Source organism: Chelonoidis abingdonii, chromosome 26 (genome assembly GCF_003597395.2).
Source record: "Chelonoidis abingdonii isolate Lonesome George chromosome 26, CheloAbing_2.0, whole genome shotgun sequence".
Classification (NCBI taxonomy): Eukaryota; Metazoa; Chordata; order Testudines; family Testudinidae; genus Chelonoidis; species Chelonoidis abingdonii.
The window spans coordinates 10510972-10536076 of NC_133794.1; the positions used below are offsets into that span (position 1 = coordinate 10510972).

Genomic DNA, 25105 nt, shown 5'->3' on the forward strand with positions numbered 1-25105 from the left:
ACGCCCCAGACCCCCCCTCTCAATATTTACACTCCCTGTGCCTCTCATTGCTCAGATGGGCTCAAGTGACTCAGCTCCAACCCCCCCGCATGCCACCTCCCCTCCCCAGCTACATCCCAGCTTCCTCCCGCCCCCCTCCATAACAACAGCCTGTATCAGCCTATGTCCCCTGCCCACTCCCAGCCCCTCCATGTCACTCCCCCCCGCCTGGTTCTAACCGCCCAGGACAGCTCGGATCAGGCGTGTCCCCCCCAGCCCGGTTGTAACCCCCCAGGACAGCTCGGATCAGGCGTGTCCCCCCGGCCTGGTTCTAACCCCCCAGGATAGATCAGATCAGGCGTGTCCCCCCCCCGCCCGGTTCTAACCCCCCAGGACAGATCGGATCAGGCATCTCCACCCCGGCCTGGTTCTAACCCCCCAGGACAGCTCGGATCAGGCGTGTCTCCCCCCTGAGCAGCAAAGGGGGATGGACAGGGGGTGCTGCAGCAGACACACACAGCGATGCCATGGTGGGGGGCATGGAATATGGGGCAGTCAGGGCCCCGCATCCCCCACTCCCTCGATTCACCGGGACTCTCAGCCAGCCAGTGACACAGGGGGGTTATTAGCCGACAGGAACACAGTGCCAGGCAGGCTTGTGGGTACAGCCAGGACCCCCCAGCCAGGTCCCTCTGGGTGGCAAGGAGCTTAGACCCCAGACTTGGGGTTCCTGCCTCTTCCTAGCCAGCCCAAAACTGAAATAACCCCCCCCCCCAGCCTACTCACTCCCCCTCTCCTCTCTTTGTCCAGTTTCCCAGGCAAAGGTGTCACCTGGCCCTACCCACCTCCCGGCTCAGGTACCTACCCTCACCTAAAGTCACCCCCTGCTCTCTCCTCCCCCATGCAGGCAGCCCCAGCTCAATCCGTCCCCCTCCCTGCTCCATCACAGCAGGGATCAGACTTGGCTCTCAGCTGCATCCCACCTGGCCCTGCTCCAGAGACCCCAGACCCACCCCAGCTGCCCCCAGGACAGGAGGCGAGTGGGGGCATCACCTGGGGGGAGGATCGGCTGCCTACAAGCAGCAGCATCCAGAGACAGTGGCACCGAAATGCCGACGATTTTCGGCATCGCCTCTGGATGATGCTGCTTGTCCGCCAGCCAGTACGTGGGCGCACTTAGCCATGGCACCCACGGGCGTCTCCTGAGATCCCTTCCAACTCTGATCTTCTATGAGTCTCTGACCCTGCTGCTGGCCAGGAGCTTGAGTCTTCCCCACAGAGCCGGGATCCCCACCCAGCGGCTAACGGTTTGGGAGCTCCAAGGTGTTCTACCCCCCATGAGGGCCCCTGCCAGGGCCCCACCCCGAGCTGCAGGGGTGCTCAGAGCTCTGCCCCTCCATGCTCCTGGCCCAGCCAGGGATTCGTCCATAGGCAGCACCAGCTTGGGGGGCTGGGTCCCTCCCCCATCCCCCCATCAGTCTCCTGCTCTCTACACCAGCCAGCCCTGACCCGCTGCAGGGCCACCCAACATCCCACAGGCAGGGGCCCTGGGGCAGCCCCAGAAATCGGCCTTTGCTGCTCTCTGTAAGTCGGACAGGACAGGGAGTGAGTTGTCTCCAGGTGAGTTGGAGGGGCAGATGGTCCTGGCTCACCATACCGCTCTCCCTGCTCCAATCACTAGACTATACTCTCCTTGCCCCGGGCTGCCTTGCACCCAGAAGTGGGGCTGTCTCTGCAGCACTGGCCATGTGGGACTTGGGGGGGGGACGGAAAGCTGAGATTGCACAGACACCCCAAGATCTGTCCACCAGCCCCCCTGGGCCCCACACCAGTCTGTGAAGAAGCCCCCTCCCCGGCTAAGCTGCCCCCAACCCCACCCATTGGAGAGGACAAGTGTTTGGGGACAGCCCTGCCCTGATGACTAACAGGATTTTGGGCTGTATAAGTAGGGGAATTGCCAGCAGATTGAGGGACGTGATCATTCCCCTCTATTCGACGTTGGTGAGGCCTCATCTGGATACTGTGTCCAGTTCTGGGCCCCACACTACAAGAAGGATGTGGAAAAATTGGAAAGAATCCAGCGGAGGGTGTGACAAAGTGGGAATGTTCTTAATGTTTCTTCTGAATACTGTGTGGGTGCCTCAGTTTCCCCTATGCAGTTCGTAAGTCTCTAGGTGGTGGGATAAGGGGGTGGATTGTTGCAGAGGCCTAGGGGGCCAGTGCGATTGTGTCTGCACAGAGAACAGCCGACACCCTGTCTCCTGGAACTGATGGCCTGGGCCCCTCCCCTGCAAGGTGCCAACCAAAGGTGTTGGAGAACCAAGGGATCAGGTGCCTCCTGGCCCGGGACAGAGACAAAGGCCAGAGGAGGGGCTGGAGGGGGGTTTTAGTTTGGAGCTGGCTGGGGAAATGGAGGGAGCCCCAGGGCTGGAGTCTAAGCTCCCTGCCCCAGAGGGACCTGGCTGGGGGGGCCTGGTTGTACCTACAAGCCTGCCTGGCACTGTGTTCCTGTCGTCTAATAAAGCTGCTGTGTCACTGGCTGGCTGAGAGTCCCGGTGAATCGCAGGGAGTGGGGGGTGCAGGGCCCTGTCTCCCCTGAACTCCGCGACGGAGGGCAACAAAAATGATTTGGAGGCTGGAGCACATGACTTATGAGGAGAGGCTGGGGGAACTGGGATTGTTTAGTCTGCAGAAGAGAAGAATGAGGGGGGATTTGATAGCTGCTTTCAACTACCTGCAAGGGGGCTCCAAAGAGGATGGAGCTCGGCTGTTCTCGGTGGTAGCAGGTGAAAGAACAAGGAGCAGTGGTCTCAAGTTGCAGTGGGGGAGGTCTAGGTTGGATATTAGGAAACACTATTTCCCTAGGAGGGTGGTGAAGCGCTGGGATGGGTTCCCTAGGGAAGTGGTGGAATCTCCTTCCTTAGAGGTGTTTAAGGTCAGGCTTGACAAAGCCCTGGCTGGGATGATTTAGCTGAGCAGGGGGCTGGACAGGATACCTCCTGAGGTCCCTTCCAACCATGATCGTCTATGGTGGGACTAGACACTGGGCGGATGCTGGTGCAGCCCAGGAAGGGAGTGGGGTCTAGCGGGAGGGGGAACCCGGGAGCCAGGACTCCTGGGTTCTCTCCCCAGGTCTGCGAGGGGTGCGGGGAGGGGGGCTAGTGGTCACAGCAAAGGAGGCTGGAATCAAGACTCCTGGGTTCTACTCCCCCAACTTAGTGTGTGACAGTGAGCAAATCATGTCACCCCTTTGTGACTCAGTTTCCCCATCGGTAAAAGTGGGAGAACCCTTCCCCAGACACCAGCCCAGTGGAAGGGAGGACAGTAGGGCAGGCCTGTTGTCTGCAGACAGGGGGGGAGCACGGCTGGAGAGTCCAAGGATGGGAGCAGCTGACTATCCCCGTCTGGCCGTGGGCCGGCTGCCGACCCCTCTGCCATTGCAAGGAACCGCCGGCACAGAGGGGTCATTGACACCAGCCGCCTCTGGCCAGTTACTCCCTAGCCTCCCCGAGAACCAGGGGAGGGACCGTCAGCTCCTGCAGAGCGGACCCCCCGCGTCTGGGCTCTCCCCACTCTGGGGCAGAGCTTGGCCTGGCCTGGCAAGCACGTGGCTCACCCCTGACCAGGGCAGCCGGTTACTCACTGTGTCGGGGTCTTTCCTGCCCCTCTCTGGCCGGCTTCCTTTGCCTTTGGCCTTTTCCAGCCTCACGTCCTCCTTCCCCCGGCCTCGTCTTCTTCCGCCCACCCCTTGTGTCGCCTTCCTTCATGCTGCTGTCCCTGCGCCGTTCGAGTCCCTTCCCCTCGTCCTCGCACGCTGCTAGTCCCCTCAGGCTTTCACACACACACGTGCACACGCACAGGCATGCACACATGCACACACGTGCACTCACAAGTACACGCACGTGAGCACATGCACAGGTGCACGCACACACACGTTCACTCACAAGTACACACACATGTTCACATGTGCACACATGCACATGCATGCACATACAGACATGCGCTCACAAGTACACACACACATGCACATGTTCATGTGTGCACACACACATGCAGGCACATGTGCACACAGACACAGACACGCATGCACATACATGCCCACACAGCTGCACACGCATACACAGATGCACACGCACGCACACCAGAGCCCCCACTGGCATCTGCTAGGGGAAGCTGGAGGAATGAGGCTGGAATTTGTATTTTCCCCTCGGAAAGGAAGGCCCGATTGTGGCTGGCGCTGGGCGCTGCAGACACCTTAGGCAGCAGAGGGGTGCGGTGTGCATACACAAGCAGTGCGTCGGGGGGGGTGCTGCCCCTTCCTCCCCACCTGGCCCTAGTTCCGGAGGGGGGGTGATTGGCCCCTCTGCTTTCTGACTCTGTTAACCCTTTTCTGACTGCACTCGGCTTAGCAGGCTGGATTGGTTTCTGTCTATCCAGAGTTAAACAGCTTTGCCCTGCGGGTGGGGTGGGGGCGCAGAGGGGTTATTGTCCCTTGTTATTATTTACTGGAGGGGCTGATTTCATGCCTTGGACTCAGGAGTCCCCACCCAGCACTGAAGGGTGTGTGTGTGTATAGAGGGCGGGGGGGGGCTGTGATATGGGGGGCAGCCCCAGACTCCCCCAACCCAGGACTCCTAGGGGGCTGGATGCCCTGGGAGGGGTGCACATAAGGAGCCCACTGAGCCTGAGGGGGTGCCTGGTGATGGGGGGGCTGTCCTGACCCGCCCACCCCTACACTCTTCTCAGCAGCCCCCTCCCCAACTCTCATGGAGGATCAGGAGAGTCCCTGGAACTTGGAGGATTCTGAGGGGCAGGAGGTGGGGGGGGCCTGAAGTACTGGGGGAGTTGGTGTCATCTTACCCCTCCCTCAACCCTGTGGCACTGGGGTGCTTTTGGGGGTCACTTTCTCCTGGCCCCTCCCCCACCCAGAAGGGGGGGTAGGCGTTTTGGGGGGTCACTTTCTCCTGGCCCCTCCCAGCCGCATCTCCCAGCGCAGGAAGCCCGGCCGGGGGGGTGGGGGCGGGCTGGGATTGGCGGGCTGGGGAATTAAGGGGCTGGCCCCAAGTTCCGGCCCCCCCCCGCCCTCCCTTCGGCGGGGAAGCTGCGCTGTGCCCCGCACCAGCCTGCGCTGCGCTGCCCGAGAACTGCGGAGCCAAACTTCTGCTGCCTCCGCCGGCGCCGCTGCAGGCTCGGCCCCCCCGGTCTGAGCTGTCCCCCCGGTCCCCGAGCTCGCCCTGCCCCGCTCCCGATGCTGGCGGAGGGTTTCTCCCTCCACCATGAAGCTGCTGCGCTGCCTGCCCGCGATCTTCAGCCACTGGCTGCTGCTGAAGGTACGGACCGGCCGGGGGGCGCAGAGGGGCTGCAGGGGGTGGACACGTTGCTGCGGGCGGGAGGTGGTAGCAGAAATACCCCGTGGAAAAGTGAAGTTGCTCGGGGGGGGGGCAGTGTTTGCGCCTGCAGGGTGGTTTTTAAACGGGGGGTGCTACTGGGGGGGCAGGGAATGATCGCTGTGCCCCCCCAAACTTTGCGCTCGCTTACCCTGACCCCACAGGCTGTGGGGGGGGAGGCTGGGGCGAGGCAGGGGGCAGAGTTAAGGGGGTGGCTGTGGGCTGGAGGGCGAGTGGGCACGGGGGGTGGGGTTGGATTGCAGAAGTGGGGTGGAGAAAGGTACCTGCAATCGGGGAACTGAATGCTTTGCGGGGGGGGCTGCGTCTCTCAGTCCCTGGGCGGCTGATTTGCTGTGGCAATGAGACCCTGTCGCTTTGGAAGTGTTCCCATAATACCCCAAACGGGCGATTTTTCGGGGGGGGGGGACCGATTGTAAAGCAGCCAAAAGAACCGTCTGGCAGCTGCCAAAGGGGACAGGACTTGAGAGACTCGTCTGGGCGTGCGAATCCTTTAAATATAGCCAGGGTGGCACCTCTGGCTGTCTCCTCCCGCCCCCGCTGCTTGGGTACGCGTCTGCCAGGTCATGGCAGCCTCGCAGGGCTGGGCAAAGCCCACAGAGACACCCACATGCACCCGGCTGGGCAGGGCAGGTGGCGCTGGCTGCCCAAGGCTGAACCGGGCTCCCACTGTCCTGCTCTGGAGCCTGAGGCTGGAAATTAGCACCAGGGAGCTCCCCGCAATGGCCGTGGTCATTCTAACTGTGCACGTATGTGTGCGATGCACAATGAATGTGCACGGCGCACGATGCTTGTGCGTCTGGTACACAGCGCATGGTGCACGATGTGTGTGCGTCTGGTACATGATGCAAGTGCGTGATGCATGATGTGTGTGCATCTGGTACATGATGCATGTATGTGATGCACGATGCATGTGTGCAGCACACAATGCGTGTGCATCTGGTGCACATGGCACAGTCTCCAGTACATGGGGCTCCAAGCAGGGCTCCGTGGGAGAACCATTCACCCAGCTGTTCCCCACCTCTCCTCTCCCCGTGGCTGGGTTATTCCCCACAAGCCTTGTTCCAGCATTTAGCGCATGCGCCCCCCCGTGGGGTGGTATCTGGCTGGTGGGAGCGGGTATGTTGATTACCTATTTGCTGCGGTTCTCTAGGCTGAGCCACAGTTCGGCGCAGGCCGGAGGCCGGCCCCGAATTCCTTCTTGTTTGAACCCGAGCAGATGTCGAAGACGTCCAGCATTGACTGAAAAATCTGCCAGTGCTGGAGGATTCATCACAGCCCTTGGGAAGTTGTCCCCGTGGTTAATTTACCCTCTGGGTATGTCTATGCCGCATGAAAGTCCAAATCTGCCTGCGGCCCCGAGTAACCAAGGGGGCAGGGGGCTGTCAGCGGACACGGGGCTCAGGGGTCATGGGATGAGACTGACGCCAGCACGGTGGCTGGAGCTCAGGCTCCGAAACCTGCAGCGGGAAATGGCTTTTTACAGTGTAGACGAACCGGGGGTGTTAACATTCAGCATTAATTTGTCTGGCTTCCACTTCCAGCTGCTGGCTCTCGTTAGACTGACGAGCCCCCGATTAGCGATTCCTGCTCCCCGTGCAGACTTCGCTTCCCGACGCGGCTTCAGTTCTCAAGTTTGTCCCCTGCCTGGGGGAGGGGGGTGAGCCGGAGCCTGGGCTGGGGGGAACTGGGGCTGCTCCGCATTGTGCTGGCGGATGGGTTGGGGGGTGTTTGGAGGGTTCTGGTGCCTGCGTACGCATAGGGCCGAGCATCGCCTGTAACACACCACGAATCAGTTTCCACCCCTTCTCTCACTGGCAAAATCCCACCCCCGCCCTAGGGAAAACCCGTCTCCCATCCTGACGCACTGTCTCCTCAGAGAACCCTGGCTCCAGTTCCGCTGCTAGTGTCAATCCGGAGCGACGCTGTTGAGTTAAATTTGGATTGACACGGATGTAATGGAAATCCGACCTAGCCAAGGAAAGCGTTGGGCCGTAGCCACAGCTGGTGTCGGAGTTAGGCAGGACGGAGGCTGCCCCCTTGGCCGTGCTCCCCATGAATCCCCAGTCAAGCCCCGTGTAAATTCGCACGAGCGGAAAAGCACTTAAAGCCAAGTGTGATTAAACAATTGCCAAGAACTCCTAGCCTTGGCCCCGCCTGCGCTCCTGGGTGTCGCGCCTTTCGGTCCCGTCTTCCCGACAAAGTGTAATAAATAATCAGAAAACCAACTTGCCACTCCCACAGCCTGGACATTGGGAACAGCCGAATTTTCCCCCCCTGCCGGGCAAGAGCTTCCAAAAGGGTTAATAAATTTTTGATTTCGTCCTCGGCTAGCTGCGGCATATTCCTTTGCCGGCGTGTTTGTAATAGTCCTTTCACAGGTAACTGGCGATGCAACACTCAGTGCCTGCAAATCGGGATTTAAGAGGTTTTGCTTGGTGGGTTATTTCCCCCCCCTGTCTTTTATTTTTGCTGTGTTATAATGGGGGTGGGGGGGGAATGTGTTGGGCTCATTAAACCGCAGGGTGGGGAGAATCTGATTTCATGGCGATCCACTTTTACTTTTCACGTCTCAGTCACTTCTGCTCGCCCAAGGTTAGCGTGACCAGCAGCCCGGCTGCGCTGCCTTTGGATTTCGGGGGTGGGAAGGGGCTCACCACCCGCCCGCCTCGTCCAGCTAACTTGGAGACGGAGTCTCTCCCCCCCGAGACCAGCGGGTTTGTTTGGATCCGATGAGGAGCAGGGCCGGATTTTCTTCTGATTTTCCTCCACATTGAGGGAAGGCAGAAGCCAGTGGATTTTGGTGTGATCGGTTGGCGAAGCGTGATCCTGCAGAAGGGAAGTGTGTGTGTGATGCTCTCAGCCCCACGCCTCCAGATCTGCCGCCCTAGGCCCCCAGCCCCCTCTTACCTGGGCCTTTGTCGTGAAGCTTAAAAAACAGGGGCATGGCCGGGGGTGTGCGTGCAGGGTTTGTAGTGCCTGGCGATGCATCTCGCCATGATCCTGCAAAACCACAGGGTGCCACCTCTAGCGGGTCAGGAGCTGTTCAACGCTTCATGCCCCAGGGGCTCTGCTGGGGGGAAGGGGAAGGATTTTGGTGCAAACCAACCAGCCGGCATGAAATGTACAGGGTGGGGCAGTTGGTGGTTCGCCGCTGTGGGTTTCACCTCCCACCCCCATGGCATGGCTGGACCCCCGACAATCTCTCAGCTGAACCCCCAGGCGGGTCCTGATTGGGGAAGTTATCTGGCGGGGGTGGGGGGGGATGACCCGGGTTCATTCTCCCTCTGTGCCATTGGGCAAGTCGCCTGTCGCCCAATTCTTTGCTGTGAAACGGGCTAAAGTTGGGCAGCTTGTGAGGGGCGAAGTGGGGGCTGGTGACGCTGGACTCCTGGCCCCTCCCTGGTGCATTGTCGGGAGAGGGAATTTCCCCTGCTTGGCCTCAGGATTCGGTTTTATTTGCAGAAGCTCCTCCGGCGCTGAGCGATTCAGGCCCCTGCCAATGAGCCCCCGGCCGGGCCCAGCGTGGCAAGGAACATTGAATACCTGGCAAGTGGTGAGGTTGAGGGGCCGCTGGCTTGGCGGGGGGAGGGAGGGTTGCATGGTATCAAGGTGCCAGGTCTCGAACTCAGTCTCGGGGGGTGGCTGGGAGGAGAGCAGATTGCAAACAAACAGCTGATGTTTTCCTCCCAGTGCCTGGAAGTGCCTTGGGGAACAGCGGAGGGGGCCTTGCCCAGAGCTGGGGAGGGCAACCTATAGCCATGGCTACCAGTGTCATTTGGGGGACGGGGCTCTCCAAAGTCTCCCGCGGTTGGGGGCGATTTGCCAGACAGCCGGGCTCCTGGATCTGCAGCTACCGTGTTAGTGACGCGTTCAGGGCCAATGGGTTGTGGGGGAGGCTGTGTCTGGGGAACCCCTGGATCAGACGAGCCCCAGGGAGTGCCCCAGCCCCAGCGGAAGCAGAATTTGGCTTTAGGGAGACCCCTCCCCGGCAGGGGGTGTCTCTTGTGGGGGCCTGGGGGGACCCCGATTCTTATGGGGAGCTGCTGGTCCCAGGAATGACTCTCATGCCCAGAGAGGGGGCAGTGCAGAGGGGAAGTTCTTGGGGAGCAGCGGATAGGAGATATTTCCTCGGCTTCAGGCCTGCAGACCACCCCGCTTCCTCCAACTTGCCCGGACGCCTGTGTCCCGGGAAGGACCTCTGCCGGGAACATTTCGTTTTGTTTTTGGCAGCGGGTGATAGGCAGAAAAGAGTTTGGATGTGACAGTCTGGGCCTGGCCTGAGATAAATCAGTTCGTGGGGGGAGGAGGACAGGCTAGTCAGATTGGGGCTTGACCCCCTCAGGGCGGAGCCGTGGTGTCTCCAGGTCACACTTCCTGCTGGCTGCTGGGCATCCCACACCCTCCTCGCACCTCGGTTCCAGGAGGATTTGCGGCCTGCGAGTTCGGCTGGCTGGAGAATGGAGCATGTAGGTCAGAGCTGGGGGAGAGGGGAGCCAGGACTCCTGGGTTCTATCCCCGGCTCTAGAAAGGGGTGGGGGTAGTGGTGAGAGCAGAGGGTGGCTTGGGAACCGGGTGGTCTGGCTGTGTCCTAATCGCTGCTGGTGACTAGCAGTGCAGCCTCCAGCGCGTCCCTTCCCCCCGCTGTGCCTCAGTTTCCCCCTCTACAAAATGGGGGTTGTCACGGAGTTGCAGGCTCAGGATCCGGATACAGCCGCCCAGGACTCTGGGACGGGGTCTCCCCTCAGGGCTCACTCCCCCCGGGCAAGGAACCGGCTCGGCTTCGGCGCCTCATGGGTCTGACTCGGTCACGCCGTGAGCTCCCCTGGGGGAACCTGACATGCCCCCCAAGGGCCCTGCCCCCCCTCCCTCGCGGCCTGCAGGGACCCCCAGGCAGCGGGTGACAGGCAGATTGTTAGTCACCGGGAACCCAGCGTAGGACAGGGCTGGTTAGCACCCACCAGGGACACTCAGCAAAGTGCATTGGGGGGGAGGGGCAGAGCCCAGGGGCCTCCCCCCGAGTCCCAGCCCAGGAGACTGACCCCTTCCAGCTGCCCCCCCGCCCCCGGCTTTGTCTCTTTCCCGGGCCAGCAGGGCACCTGGTCTGTTCTCCAGCACGTCCGGCTGATCCTTGCAGTGCAGGGGGCCCGTCAGTTACCACCCTTGCCGGCTACAGGGTGTCGGCCTTCTCGGCAGCCCGTCGGCGTACCCTGCCCTCTAGGGTCGCATGCACCTTATTCTGCAATCACCTAGCTACGAGTCGCCAGAGGGAATGAGGCACACACACCGCGATGCAGAGACAACGTTGAGAACATTCCCCACTCGTCCTGGAGTGATGCCTCCCCCAGGGGCAGGGAAGTGCAAGACAGCGGGTGGTTGTGGGCGCACCTAGGACAACGAGGAGCCTGCCCACCGGAGCCTAACCCCAGCCCTGGCTGCAGCCCGCCCTGGCAGCTCACGGACTGCGGGTGCCCAGCTGGGCCCAGGAGCTCCTGGAAACACCCAGTTCATCCCCCTTTCGCTCCTTTTCCCTGATTGCCCCTGTAGGTCAGCCGAGGGCCCTGGCGGCTCATCAGCTCTGGGGGCTGCCAAGGGCCCTCTCTAGCAGATGCTGCGCCCCTTGGAGACCACCCCCCACTGTGGTTGGGCCTGATGACGTAAACCGCCTAGTCTGGCCATGCGTGTGAACTAGACGGAGAGCGCGGAGGGCGGGCTGTTGTTAGAGCAGCGGGGCTGGGAGCCAGGACTCCTGGGTTCCATTCCTGCTCTGCCACGGATGACTTGACTCCACTCTGCATGAGGAATTAGCGATGCCCCAGGGGCCTGGTTTTAGAGTGAGCGTGTAACTCCTGAGACCTCCGATTTCCAGCCCTAGCCTTGGTTGCTCGCAACACCCTTCCCTCCCAGAGCCGGGAAAGAACACCAGGAGGCGGACCCAGCCCCCCTCAGTCTACCACTAGACCTGCTCCTTCCCCCTCAATTATGGAAATACACCCCCTCCACATTGAATCTGGATGTGGCGTTAATCCGGGGCAGCCTGCGCGGGTGAGCTCAGCTCATGTCAAGATGCCTCGGGATTTCTGATTGTTCAGCTCCCTGCGCCCCTTGGAGTGCCATTTAATCGCGGGGCCATGGCAAGCCCCCCCGCTGAGGCCCATGTCTCCTGCTCAGACCAGCAGAGGAGCCGTGCGCCACCATTCCCCATCCTCCCACTCTGGACACAGCCGCTCCAGCTGTTTGTGCAGCACCGTGCGCCGGCAGATGGGGGTTGGTGAGGTCGAGTGGGAGGCAAGAAGGTGGAGCTGGGAGTAGAACTGCCTGGTCCCATGGCTCAGGGTCCCTCCCCGACCTTGCCCGAGCGTGTGGCCCACAGTATCTGCAGGCAGGGGCGGCTGTCAGGAGAAGTGTTGTTATGTGCAGCAGGATCGCCCAGCCTGGCCCCCAGAGCCCTCGTTGAACACGGGGTTAACGAAACATCGCAACGGACGTGGGTTTGTCACAACGATATTCCGAGTGAGCTGGTGTCTGTCTCCCCCCCCCCCGCTCCCCTCATTCCCTTGGTGCGAGGTGGGTGGGTGTGCCGGCAGCGGTGTGCCAGCGTGCTGCACCACTTGATTGACAGCCAGAGGACTGACGTGCCACCCCAGGGCACCCCGGTATCAACCGGGCTGTTTTCACATCATGGCTGCTTTGTGTGAAGGTGTTAGCAGAGCTGAGGTAGGGAGCCCAGCTGTGAGGCAGGGAGCTGTGAGGTCGGGTTCAAGGGGTGTTGCGGGAGTCGGGGCTGCCTGGCAGGGGCTATGGGTCAGGATTGAGGGTGTCAGCGGGGTGAGTCGGGCTGGCGGGGCAGATTGAGGCTCGACGGGGAGTCTGGGCTGGGCGGGGGCAGGGGGGCTGTGGGTCAGATTTGAGGGGCGTCATGGGGAGTCGGGGCTGGCGCTGGACAGGGCTGTGGTCATGACTGAGGGGAGGTCAATGGGGAGTCGGGTGCAGGATGTAGGCATCGATGGGGAGTTGGGGCTGCTGGGCAGGGGGCTGTGGGGCCAGATTGAGGGAGTCAAGTGGGGGATCGGGCAGGATTGAGGGGCATCGATGGGGGAGTCGGGGCTGGCTAGGCAGGAGATTGTGGGTCAGGATTGAGGAGTGTCAGCGGGGGAATCGGGGCTGGCGGGGCAGGATTGAGGGGTGTCAGTGGGGGAGTCGGGGCTGGCGGGGCAGTGGGCTGCGGGTCAGGATTGAGGGGCGTCGACGGGGGAATTGGGGCTGGCGGGGCAGGATTGAGGGGTGTCGGTGGGGGAGTTGGGGTTGGTGGGGCGGGGAGCTATGGGGCAGGATTGAGGGGTGTCAGCGGGGGAGTCGGGGCTGCAGGTCAGCATTGAGGGGCGTCGACGGAGGAGTTGGGGCTGGCCGGGCAGTGGGCTGCGGGTCGCGTTTGACGACAGGTGTCAGCCCCACTGCATCTGCGTCTCTCCCACCGGGGCCAATCCCAGTTGCCAGGGAGCCCGCAGCCGCTCGAGAGGTCAGGATCGGCCCCCGGGCAGCAATCGGCTTCGTGTCGGCAACGCGGCCCCTGCTCCAGTGCACGGAGAAACGACCCGGCAAAGATGAAACGTCCCCTCCAGCCAGCTGGACGGATGAGACAGAAAGAATCAAACACACACCCCCCATCCCGCACCCGATGGCTGGGCGGAAAAGCCGTTCTGGGAGCGAGCACCCAGCCTGGGGGTGTCGATCCCTGGCTGGCGTGGTGCCCGGGTGCCCGTCCCAGGCAGCTAAGCTGGCATCGGCTGCCGCCACAGCAGACAAATACTGTTTAATTTCTTCATGCAGCAGAACATCTGCCTGTGCGGGTTTTATGTGCCCCCAGGACAGCCGGGCTGGGAGGTCTTCATCCCCGTTTTACAGGTGGGGAAGCTTGAGGCCTGGGGAGTGGGAGTTGGGGGCAGAGCTGGATGCTGATCCTGGTGCCATTAGCCACAGCCTCTCCCCGTCCCCCTTGGGCCCTTCCCGGCCCATTACCGTGCCACTTTGTGCCCAGGAGACCCCCCACTCCCACCTGCCAGGTGCTCTGGGATCTTGGGGAGCTGGGGAGATGCTACAGAAATGGAAGGAGACCCCCCTATTACATCCCATTCCTTGCCACTGCGACAGCGCCTGCTGATCCATTACTTAACCCCCTGAACCCCCATATCACCCTGCACTCCCACCCCTATCCGGGGGCCATGAGGGCTGCAAAGGTAACCCCCTGCACCCCCACACTGCCCTGCTCCCCCACCCCTATCCTGGGGCCATGGGGGCTGCAAAGTTAACCCCCTGCACCCCCTTAGTCCTCTGCACCTCCACCCCTATCCTGCGGGCATGGGGTGCTGCCAAGATAGCCCCCTGCACCCCCATAACCCCACCTCTCCCTCTGCACCCACATGCCTCCAAAACACAGAGGGACCCATGATAACACCCCACCTCCCCCTCGGGGCCCCCCACCCCAGGGGGCGCCGAGGAGGAGGACTCCCCCCCTTCCCCTCCATGTGGGGAGGGCTCCGCTGATAGACAGATCAGGCCGGGAGCCACGCGGGGCAGGTAATCCTTGCCCGGCGACACTTGCACATGAAACAAATTATCCCCCAGACGCCAGAGCCTTGATTGTCTCTGCCAGTGCCGATTCCTCACCGCAGGCTTTTAATCCCAGCCTCTGTCCTCCTTCGTCCCCCGGGGATGGGGGGTGCGGGGGGGCAGACGTGTCCTCTCACCTGCTGTAAATAAACTGTCACAGCCTGGAGGGGCTTGAAAAGGGGCTTTTGGTTGTTCGGGAGCTGGGGGGGGGGCAGGGCTGGGCTAGCGGGGGCTGCATGTTGGGAATGAGGGGCACTGGCAGCGCTGCGGGGGGGGCAGGCCTGGGATAGCGTGGGCTGTGGGTCGGGAGTGAGGGGCACCCGCAGGGTGTAGGGGGAGCCTGGGACTGTAACAGACGAGGTGGCAGTTTGCAAAGGGGAGAAGAGGATTTGCACCGGGGGGGATCATATTCCCCTGCAATTCCCCCCCCCCTCATTTTTCATTCACCATCTGACCTTAAGTGCGTGCGGAATCCCTTTTAATACCAATCAGGCCATGCCGAGTGTGGGGGACGGGAACTTTGAAATGCAATTTATGATCCTACCTGATAAGATCTTATAAAATTTCCCGGCCACACTCGAAATTACATTTCCATTGCGCATTCGAACTGATCTCCGCAAGTATATGATACTTGCCACTTTTATGGCTACATTTATTGCGATAATAAAGTGAAATGGTGGGTCTGGGAGGGGGCCTGGCGGGGGGTCGCCTGGGTTGTTCCACAGTTTTCTGGCTGCAGGGAAAACTTTGCTTGCAACGGACAAGCTGGACCGGTGCCTTCGTGTGCTCCTGGCTGTGGGGGCGGGGGGGGGGAGGGGAGCAGGGCAGCACCCCACCCCTGCTGGGTGAAACCCCTCACTCCCTTTCTGAGTCATGCCCAGGGAAATTGTATTCTCCCTGGTTTAGAGATGGGGGAAACTGAGGCACGGCTGGTGGGGGTGGGGCAGGGGAAGTGACTCTTAGAGGAAGGAGCAGAACCCGGGCTCCTGACTCTCTGCCCCTGGTGCTCTAAGCACTAGACCCCACTGGAGAAAGAACCCAGGCATCCTGGCTCCCCCTTCCCCCACCCCACAAGGCTGCATCTGGCTTTTCTCCGGGCAGCACAGGGAGGGATTGACTCAGCCCAGATCAAAGCCCTCGACAAGCCACTCGTGGCCAGGCCAGGGGGAGACGGGTCACGCTCTGGCTGCGCTCGCACGCTGGATCATCACAAGTCTTAATAACCTGCCAAGCCGCAGCTCTCTGAGGGCAGAGCCGGCACGGGGCAGATTGGAGCTTGACTGTCCCCTGGGGCTAAGGGATTCTCTGCCTGTGCCCCTCACTCCCAACCTGCAGCCCCCTGCTAGCCCAGCCCTGGGCTCCCGACATGCAGCTCTGCCGATGCCCCTCACTCCCGACCCACAGCTCCCCATTTCTCAGACCTACCCAGGGCTGACGATGGCATGAGTGCGGCTAGAACTCAGCACTGCCTGCTCCAGACGCACCAGCCCCGAGCTAAAGGAGAATCTCCATCAACCATTAGCAGTGTAGGGACCATGACACATGCCCCCGAGCAGTTGATTCCAGCCAGCGGAGGGCAGCGCTGTGACATCATAGGGGAGCCCCCCCTCCTGCCCTTTGAGCCTCTGACATCACGTCCGTTCCCCATAGGATTGTCTGTGATGTCATAGGGGAGGGGCTGTGAGCTCAGAGGGGGCGGGGGCAGGGCCACGGACCCTTGGGCAAAGCTCTGCCTGGGGCACCAAGCGGCCGTTTGCGTAGCCCCCCCCGCAACATGTTCACTGCCCCTTGAAGCCGGGGCCACCCTTGGGCTGGGGCCTGGAACCTGTTGCCTCCCACCTGCAGTCCAGATCTGTGGGGCGGGGACAAGACCCAGGCACCTATGTAAGCAGTTCTCAGCCTAGAGGGTGGGGCTCTGGGCTGGGAGTCAGGACTCCTGGGTTCTTTTCCTGGCTCCACCATGGACCTCTGCCAAGCCCCCCCATGCCTCAGTTTCCCCCGCCCTTTGTCTGTTCAGTCTGCGAGCTCCAGGGGGCAAGGACTGTTGCCACGAGCCCCGATCTCCACTGGGGGCCTCCAGGTGCCACCATCGTACACCCAGTGTAATGGTCCCTGCCCTGCAAACAGCCGCTGTGGTGGAGAGGCTGCAGGGACCGAGCTGCTCCCCCCGCCGAGGGCACCCCCGGGGTGTGCGCGGGGCCAGTCCCGCCCCCCGGCCTATAAACAGCCGCCGTGATGGAGAGGCTGCAGAGACCGAGCTGCTCCCCCCGCCGAGGGCTCCCCCAGGCGTGCGTGGGGCCAGTCCCGTCCCCCCCGGCCTACAAACAGCCGCCGTGGTGGAGAGGCTGCAGGGACCAAGCTGCTCCCCCCGCCGAGGGCTCCCCCGGGGCGTGTGTAGGGCCAGTCCGCCCCAGCCCCACAAGCAGACGCCCCCGTTCCCCGGGTCTCCCAGCCTGGCCTGGGCAATTGGCTGAATCCCCCTTAAATAACCCAGCCGAGGGGCCAATTTAACCAGGGCTCTGGGCTCTTCACCACCCCCCTTCCCCGTCTCCTGCACCGCTGGAGGGGACGTTTTTAATGCGGCGCCTCTGAGAGCGAGATTCAATTTCATCTTGGCCTCATCAGGCTCCCCCCCCCCGTCACGTCCCCGCTTGGCTCCCTGCGGCCCTTCATTCGGGGGGATTCATGAGCCTCCTGGGTCTGGATCATTGTCACTGGCCTCCCCCCCATCAGCTTCTCTGGCTCCTGGTTCGCGCCCCACTCCGGGGGGAGGTTCTCTGTCCCCGAAGCGCATCTCCCCCCCCCCACGCTCTCGCAAAGGGAAGGCAGGAGACGCACGTCAGGGAGAAAGAACCGAAAGACGAACCTCCGGGCCATGAAATATTTATTAGCTGGGTGCCTTAATGCAACAGCCGCGCCGGCTGCGGGGTTAGCGGGAGCTGGAGGGGGGCGGGGCGGGGCAGGGAAGGGAGATGGGGGATGGATGGTGGTTGGGGTGCTGGGGTGTCCGTGGCTGGCAGGGCCAGGGGTGGCAGACAGCCCGGCTGGGCCTCCGTGAGCGGCCCGCTGGGGGTGGGGGCGCAGATGGTACAGCTCCTGCCAGCCAAGGCAGTTGCTCCTCAAGCCGAGTGGTGGAGGGCGGCTGGGCTGGGGCAGCTCCCCACTGAGTAGGTGGCACCGGTGGCGGGGGCGCAAGTCTGGCACCCTGACCCCACCCATGGCCATCTTAGTAAATGGGGCAGGGGCCTGGACTAACAGGTCCTTGGTGACGCTGGTGCCTCCTAGAGGGGACAGGACCCCTGCCTCATTCCCTGCCCCCCAAGCCAGCCAGCCCCCTGCCCTGGGAGTAGATCGGAGCCAGCGCTCCCTAGAGGGGAAAGGTCCCATTCCCTGCCCCCCTGCAACAGTGAGTCCCCTACCGTGGGGCCAGATCGGAGTCGGCGCCCGCTGGAGGGGAAAGGCCCCGTGCCCCGTTCTCTGCCCCCCAAGCCAGCCAGCCCCCTGCCCTGGGAGCAGATTGGAGCTGGTCCCCCCGGAGGAGAAAGGCCCCATGTCCGTTCCCCAACTCCCTTCTGTACCCTGAGTGTGATGCAGACATTGGTGTGGGGGAGACGAAACTGCATCGGGCAATTTGCCTCTTGCCCCAGAGACCCGTTACTGGGGCCACGGGCACGGGGGAGCCGGGAGCTGGCAGCTGACACAGGAGCAGCGAGCGGAGAGGAGGCAGCAGAGCTGGCATGTGCCAGCGTCCGCGGGGGGCACCGAACAGCCGGCCTGCACCTCGGCCACGGGCTGTGTCTTTCAAACGCCTTTGAGCTTGGTGTGGGCGCGAGGGGCCCGGGCAGGTGGGGGGCAGCGGGATCCTGGGGGTTGGGCTCTCGTCAGCCGGCCTCCGTGGGACCTCGGGGGGCGGGGGGGGATCGTTACACCCTAGTGATGGGGGCTGCCCCCCGTCTGCTCTGCTCCTGTTCTCTGCCCCCATCTGCCTGGTACCCCCCAGCCTCTCATTCCTGCCCCACTCCACCTGCCCCCCCCACGCCTGGCACCATCTGTCCTCGTCCTCCTTCCCCCCACTCTCGACCTTCAGCCGTCTGGCCAGCTCCACTGGGCTCCATTTGTTCCAAGCTCCTTCAGCCGTCCCTGGCAGCGTGAAGGTGGGGGGCTGCTCCCTGGCAGCACGGGGGGGCGCTGGTCCCTGGCAGCGTGAGGGCAGGGTTGTGATTCCTGGCAGCGCAAGGAGGGGAGGGGGGCTGGTCCCTGGCAGCACGGGGGAGGGAGGGCTGGTCCCTGGCAGTGCTGGGTGCTGAATCCTGGCAGCATGAAGGAGGGAGGGATGCGTCCCTTGCCAGCGTTGGGGGGCGCGATTCCTGGCAGTGCGAAGAGGGGGGGGGCTGGGTTCCCCTTGGCAGCGCAGGGACTAGGCCATCCCTGATTCCGCGTGCAGCCCCTGCATGCCCAGCCTGGGCTCCCCCCACCCCCAGCTCTGCCGGTGCCCCTCACTCCTGACCGTGCAGCCCTGCTAAGCCCAGCCCTGGGCTCCCCACCCCAGCTCTGGCGGTGCCCTCACTCCTGCCCACCAGCCCCGCCTAGCCCAGCCCTGGTCCCCACCCCCATCTCTGCCGGTGCCCCTCACTCCCGACCCGCAGCCCCTGCTAGCCCAGCCCTGCGGCTCCCCCTACCCCCAGCTCTGCAAAAGGTGCCCCTCACTCCGGCCCACAGGCCTGACTCCCGCTGGCACAGATCACCTTCCCAGGCCTGTCACTCACAGCCCCCCCCCCCATCTCAGCTTGTCAGGGCCTGACGGATGCACCTGGCTCAGCTCGGTGTCCGGCGTTAGCACTGGCTCCGTGCCCTCCCCGGCCGAGATTAATGGGACCTGTCACCGGTCCCTTGTTTGCTGCTCACCCCTGGCCTGGCTGGGTCCGCGCTGGGGGGGGGCCCTGAGGAGTGTCGCTCACAAATGCCAGTTAATCTCCGCGTGCTAATGGGGGCAGGACCAGCTGAGACAGGGGCCCGGCAGGTGCAGAATCTCCCCCCCCCCCCCGGTGCCCCAGTTGGCCTGCCTGGTGCTGTCCCCCCCTGCCCCATAGACAAGTCAAACTGAGTCTATAAATGCTGCTCCCCCCCTCCCGGCTCCGTCAGGCCTTGGATGACATGCTTCGTGCTCCCCCCATGGCCCCAGGGGCTCTGTGCCCCCCCAGGAGCCCCACTCACTCCAGTCGGGGGCCGTGGGGTGTTTAAGCTCTGGGCTGTTGCCCCCAGGTATTTGCACAGTGGGGCCCCACCACCCCTGCACTGTCCCCCCCCCCAATTGATGGCGCTGGCGGGCTGCCAAACCTGCCCTGCTTTGGGATTCCCGGCGCTGGCAAGGGGGGCGCTGACTGGGAGCTGGCAAAGCTGCTATCTCCCCCCCTCGCCCAGCTCTGCCAGTGCCCCTCATTCCCGACCCACAGCCCCTGTTATCCCAGCCCCGATCTCTTCCCCCACCCGCAGCTCTGCCGGTGAGAGGGGGCCAAACTGGCTTTAACTGCCCCTTCGGCTGGGGTGAGGGCAGTGGGAAGGCCTTTCCCCTGCTCCACCCTGCACATGGCTCATTTGCCCCCCACTGCTGGTGCATCCGTGGCAGAGAGCCCTGGGGGCTCAGGGGTACCCAGCCCCGCGGAAGGTGCAGCTGGTGGGGGGGTGAGGGAGGCGATCACGGGCAGCATCTTGGTCGGGCTCATTTCCTGGTAATTTCCTGCACTGCGCGGGAGGCTGCCCCTTCCCCCTGGCAGGATTCGACGGGGGCGGGGGGGTCCCAATCAATATGTATGAGCTGCAGGATTAATAACCGTGGGCAGGCACTGGGCTGGGAGGCAGATGGGAGATAATGGATAATGGAGGGGGGGTGACTGACATGACCGCCGTCGTTCCCTCCCCCCATCTCTCTCGATCTTCCCCCAAGGTCTCACTCTCTCCTGGGGGGTCCCCCTTTGCCTCCTCACCTCCTGCCCGCGCTGGGGCTCCGGCTCCTGCCGGCTCAGACGCCCAGCTTTGAAGCTGCATTGAAATATAGATAAGGCTGATCGTGTTCAGAGAAAGATTGGCGGGTGGGAAGGGAGGCAGGCGGCTGGAGGGGGGTTGAAGGGCTGGCCCAGGTGTGTGTGTGTGTGGGGGGACCTGGATCAGACCCAGCTCCTCAAGAGGCGCTGGTGCTGTCTGTCCCATAAGCAGGGGGCCGTCGGAGACCCCGGAGAACGGTAGCACAGCTGGGAGCTTGGGGGCTGCTTGGATTTCCCCCCACCCACGGGGCAGGCTGGGTGAGGACCCATCGCGTCCCATCAGACCTCTGGGCACTGCCAGGTGGGAACGGCTCGCCCTGTGCCCTCGAGGGGCCGCCTGCTGGGAAGGTCACTGGCTTTCCCAGGTACCAGGTACCCCCCCACCCCCACTGCCAGGTGTTGTGCCAGGCTGGCACCGCGCTGCTTCACACACACACCCCTTGGCACCCAGAGCCAGCCCCCACCCGGGAGTGGCTGAGATGCGGCACGTCAGCTGAGCTGAGCTCAGCAAGCCTGGTGCTGGGGGATCAAGTGACGAATCCCAGCCCGGGTGGTGCTTCGCCGGCTAACCCCGTGGCTGGGGACTTGGATTTCACAGCAGCCACCAGGGAGGCAGAAAGGAACAGGAGCCGTTCCAGGGCGTCCCCAGCCAGCCCCCCGGCTTGGCAGGGAGAGGGGCTGGGGGTGCTGTCCTGAGTACATAGGCAGAGACGGCCCTGGCACCCAACTCCAGGTCCCTCTGTGCAGCTCTGGCCTTACCCCACACCTCTTCCTCCCACCATTCAAAGGGGGCTGTGGGGAGCAGCACATCGGTTAGCGCAGCCCTGAGGCTGCTCTAATGGGGGCCGGGGACTGGGCAGGGCCTAGATTGCAGAGAGCGTAAAGGTGGCTTGAAATACCCCTCACCCCCCAGCCAGGGACAGGAATGGGGTAACCAAGGACCAGGCCAATTAGCCCCCACACCACAACCCCCAGCTCCTGGGCTTCAAACCCCCTGGGGCCTGGGAGCTGGACTGAGACCTGACAAGTTCATTCTGCCTGTGTCATTAGCCTTGTCCCTGGCCAGATTGCATTAGTTTCCTGGGACAGCCCGATCCCCAACCCACACGCTGCCCCCCCCGATCTTCCCACACCAGCTCCTCAGCCCCCTGCCTCCGAACCGCCCCCCCCCCCCCCCGCCAACTTCGTTTGCCTGGGAAACCAGGTCGGCTGGAGCTGAGCATAAAAACCTGCCACGCGGCAGCACCGGAAAGTGACAGTGATTGACGAGGCTGGGCCAAGCTGTGATCAAAAGCCACCAGAGCGCAGCTGAGACACACCGGGTGGAGACCAGCTGCAGGGGGAGCGGGGGGGGGAGTGATAAATAGGGAGACAGCTCTGAGAAACTGCAGCCAGCGCAGGCCGGGATGGGGGGGTAAGTAGGTAGAGTTGAGCGATGGGGAGCACGGCTGGGTAAATCCAGCAGCCGGCGCAAAGGTGGTGGATGAGCCGAGTGCAGGAGACGGGGCCTGATCTCGCAGGCAAACGGAGACCGGAAGCTCTTTGGGGCAGGGATGCGTGTCCGGCACCTGGCACGATCCCTTCCTGACACCTTCTAGGGGACACGCTGCACTGCACGTACCGACAGCCCCCTTCACTTCCTGTCCCAAACCACCTGGCCATTTGCTGTTAGCCAGCGGGCGTATTCCGCCCCAGAGGTGGCTGCATTTCAGCTGGATACGGCTTGTATGTCATTCCTTTCAGCCGCCGTTCGGTGGGGCTGAAGGAGCTTAGAAACGGCCCCTTTTAACCGCAGGGGAACAGAACCCCGGAGTCCTGATTCCCAGCCTCCCCCTCCCACCCATTTGCCCCTTCTTGGAAGTCAGGTCTGTGGCCAGGACTCCTGGGTTCCATTCCCAGCCCTGGAAGGGAGGAGTGGAGTCGAAGGGTGGCAGCAGAGTAGAAGGGGGAGGTGGTGTGTGTCAGGACTCCTGGGTTCTATTTCTACCTCTACCAACACCACCCCTGGGAGAAATTCCCCACTGGCTGCGTACCTCAGTTTCCCTGTGACAACGCAGGGGAGCCATACGCCCCAGCCCGCTGGGAGTGTGTGTGCAGGGGGGATCTTTGCAAGGTGTCTGGAGTCCCTGGGACAAGAGCCACCGCCCAGGGAAGGCGGGGGCTCGTCTTGGGCGGTGCTTTCCAGTGGCAGCTTGTTCCAAGGGCCCCTGGCCTGGGTTTAAGGGACGGGGGAGGCCGTGGCCCAGGCTCTGCCAGCTCAGCAGAAGCTGTGGGCGTGGGACATTCCAGCGGCCCTGCCCGGCGTCTCCCCAGGGGGCACGATCTGCAGCAATTGGCCCAGCGGGGGCCCTGTAATTTCGGCTGCAGATCAGAGGCTCCGTATAATATAATTAGGCTTCCCAGGGAGGTGGTGCTGGGCTCCCCTGCCCCTGCCCACCCACCTGCATTTTAATGGGGCTGGAACATGCCAGCACAGGTGCTAATGAACCTGCCAGCGTGGGTGCCAAGGAGCTGCCAGGTTCCAGTTTTATTTAGTTAGAAACTGCCTGAAAACTGTCCTGCCAAGATGGTGCCCGGTGCCACCCTCCTTCCCCCCCGAGGGACGGGCAGGGTGCTGGGAAGGGACCAGCAGGGCTCCCAGCAGAATCGCCCCGACCTTGCCCCAGGGATGGGCTTGGCCTGGAAATCCCCAGGGCCGCCTTGGCCCAGGCTGGTAAATTGCCTGTTGCGTTTAGTCATCGCCTGGGCAGAAGTTTAATGAGGCTCCCTGCCTGCTCCCTGTACCTGTGAATGACACCCACCGCCTCCTGTCTGCAGCACGTCCCCACCTGCCGCTCAGCTCAGCCGCCTGTGAGCGCGCGGATGGGCATGTTCATGTGTGTGTTTGGGTGAGAGCGTGTGTGTGTGTGGGCAGGTGTGTTTGTTTGGGTGAGAGTGTGCGTGAGTGTGCGGATGTGTTCATGTGAGTGTGTTTGGGTGTACACAGGTGTGCGGGCATGTTTCGTGTGTGTGTGTTTAGGTTAGAGCGTGTGTGTGCGTGCGCGGGTGGGCGTGTTCGTGTGTGTGTTTGGGTGTGTGTGTATGTGTGCGCGGGTGGACGTGTTCATGTGTGTGTTTGGGTGAGAGCGTGTGTGTGTGCGTGGGCAGGTGTGTTCGTGTGAGTATGGGTGAGAGTGTGCGTAAGTGGGCATGTTCATGTGAGTGTTTGGGTGTACATGGGTGTGCGGGCGTGTTCATGTGTGTGTGTTTAGGTGAGAGCATGTGTGTGCGGGTGGGCATGTTCGTGTGTGTGTTTGGGTGAGAGCATGCATGTGTCTGTATGTGTGCACGGGCGTATGGAAGTGTTCATGTGAGTGTGTTTGGGTGAGAGTGTGTACGTGTGCATGGGTGGACGTGTTCATGTGTGTGTTTGGGTGAGAGCGTGTGTGTGTGCGGGCAGGTGTGTTCGTGTGAGTGTGGGTGAGAGTGTTCGTGAGTGTGCATGGGTGTGTTCATATGAGTGTGTTTGGGTGTACACGGGCGTGCGGGCGTGTTCATGTGTATGTTTAGGTGAGAACGTGTGTGTGGGCACACGGGTGGGGTATTCGTGTGTGTGTTTGGGTGAGAGAGTGTGTGTGTGTGTGTGCACGGGCGTATGGGCGTGTTCATGTGAATGTGTTTGGGTGAAAGCATGTGTGTGAGCGTACACGGGCGTGCGGGCGTGTTCACGTGAGCTCCACGAGCTTTGGAACCTGCGTTCAGGTGCTATCGTAAAACCAGCCGTTGCTGCGCCTCGGTGCACCGGAGCTCCCTCCCCGGGGCTCAGACCCCGCGGACACGGCTGTTGGGGCCGGAGAGCCTTTGTGCTGGTTCTGGCGCTACCGGGCCCGGTTCCAAGGGACCCTCCTAGGCTTGGCACTGAGCCTGGCTGACTCGGGAGTTTGGCAGGGTTTGAGGGGGCAGGGCAGGGCTGTGCTGCGGAGCGGGGCACAGAGGGGCAGGGCAGGGGGCACAGGGACTTGGACACGGGTTGGGGGGCAGGCAGGGCTGTGGGCACACGGGGTGGGGGCAGGGTTGTGGTGACTCACTGCCCCCCTCTCTCTGCCCCCCACAGGTGGTCTGCATGGAAGGCCACATAACCAAAACCTTGGGCTACCTGGAGCTGGGCACCTCGGGGCTCCTCAAGACTCTCCCGCCCGGTGCCTTGAAGCCTCCGCCCCTGACCCCGGCCCGGCTGTTCTCTGGGGAGCCCTCGAAGGCCAAGGCTGGCGCCCTGAGCCCCTGGGCCTGGCCTAGGAACCAGACGGGCGCCGAGCCCCCAGGCCAGTGGGTCCAGCGCAAGCCCTCGCTCAAGATGGGCCGGGCCCGGAAGATCTTCGGCTGGGGCGACTTCTACTTCAACATCAAGACGCTCAAGTTCAGCCTCCTGGTGACGGGCAAGATCGTGGACCACGTCAACGGCACCTTCAGCGTCTACTTCCGGCACAACTCCTCCAGCCTGGGCAACGTCTCCGTCAGCATCGTGCCCCCGGGCAAGGTGGTGGAGTTTGACGTGCTGGGCCCCCCGCCGGCCCCCGAGCTCCAGCAGGCCACCCTGCCCGAGGCCAAGGAGCCCCGGGCCTTCAACTGCCACGTGGAGTACGAGAAGACCAACCGGGCCCGGAAGAACAAGCCCTGCCTCTACGACCCGGCCAAGGTGTGCTTCACCGAGCACACGCAGAGCCACGCCGCCTGGCTGTGCGCCAAGCCCTTCAAAGTCATCTGCATCTTCGTCTCCTTCTGTAGCTTTGACTACAAGCTGGTGCAGAAGGTCTGCCCCGATTACAACTTCCAGCACGACCGCCCCTACTTCGGCTGAGCTCCCCCCTCCCCCCCAAATAAAAACCCAGCTCGCACAGCAGCTGAGGGGTGGGGAAGGACCCTGCCTCGCCCTGGTGGGGTTGGAGGATGGGCTTCTCCAAGCTGCGCGGAGAAGGGGGTGCCGTGGACGCTGGGGCGAGCCCCTTTGGGGACCGGACACTTTGCTCCATCAGCTACTGGCCTGCGGAACCGCCCAGGACCTGGCCAGGCCGGGTGGACGCAGCCGGCTCC

The 25105-nt window shown here is 62.8% G+C and overlaps 1 protein-coding gene across 1 annotated transcript; it reads left to right on the top strand.

The window, feature by feature from the left end:
* Positions 1-5215: 5215 nt before the first annotated feature.
* NXPH4 (neurexophilin 4) lies at positions 5216-24996 on the top strand. Its single transcript, XM_032785474.2, has 2 exons — positions 5216-5309; positions 24129-24996. Exons 1-2 carry the CDS (start codon positions 5256-5258, stop codon positions 24870-24872), a joined length of 798 nt encoding a protein of 265 aa, XP_032641365.1. The 5' UTR covers positions 5216-5255; the 3' UTR covers positions 24873-24996.
* Positions 24997-25105: the final 109 nt, after the last annotated feature.

What these genes read in the sequence shown, in the direction of transcription:
- NXPH4 (XM_032785474.2), top strand. Translation starts at nt 5,256, where the DNA reads ATGAAGCTGCTGCGCTGCCTGCCCGCGATCTTCAGCCACTGGCTGCTG. An exon ending in GCCACTGGCTGCTGCTGAAG is followed by an intron (nt 5,310 to 24,128) that starts GTACGGACCGGC and finishes TGCCCCCCACAG; the next exon opens with GTGGTCTGCATGGAAGGCCA.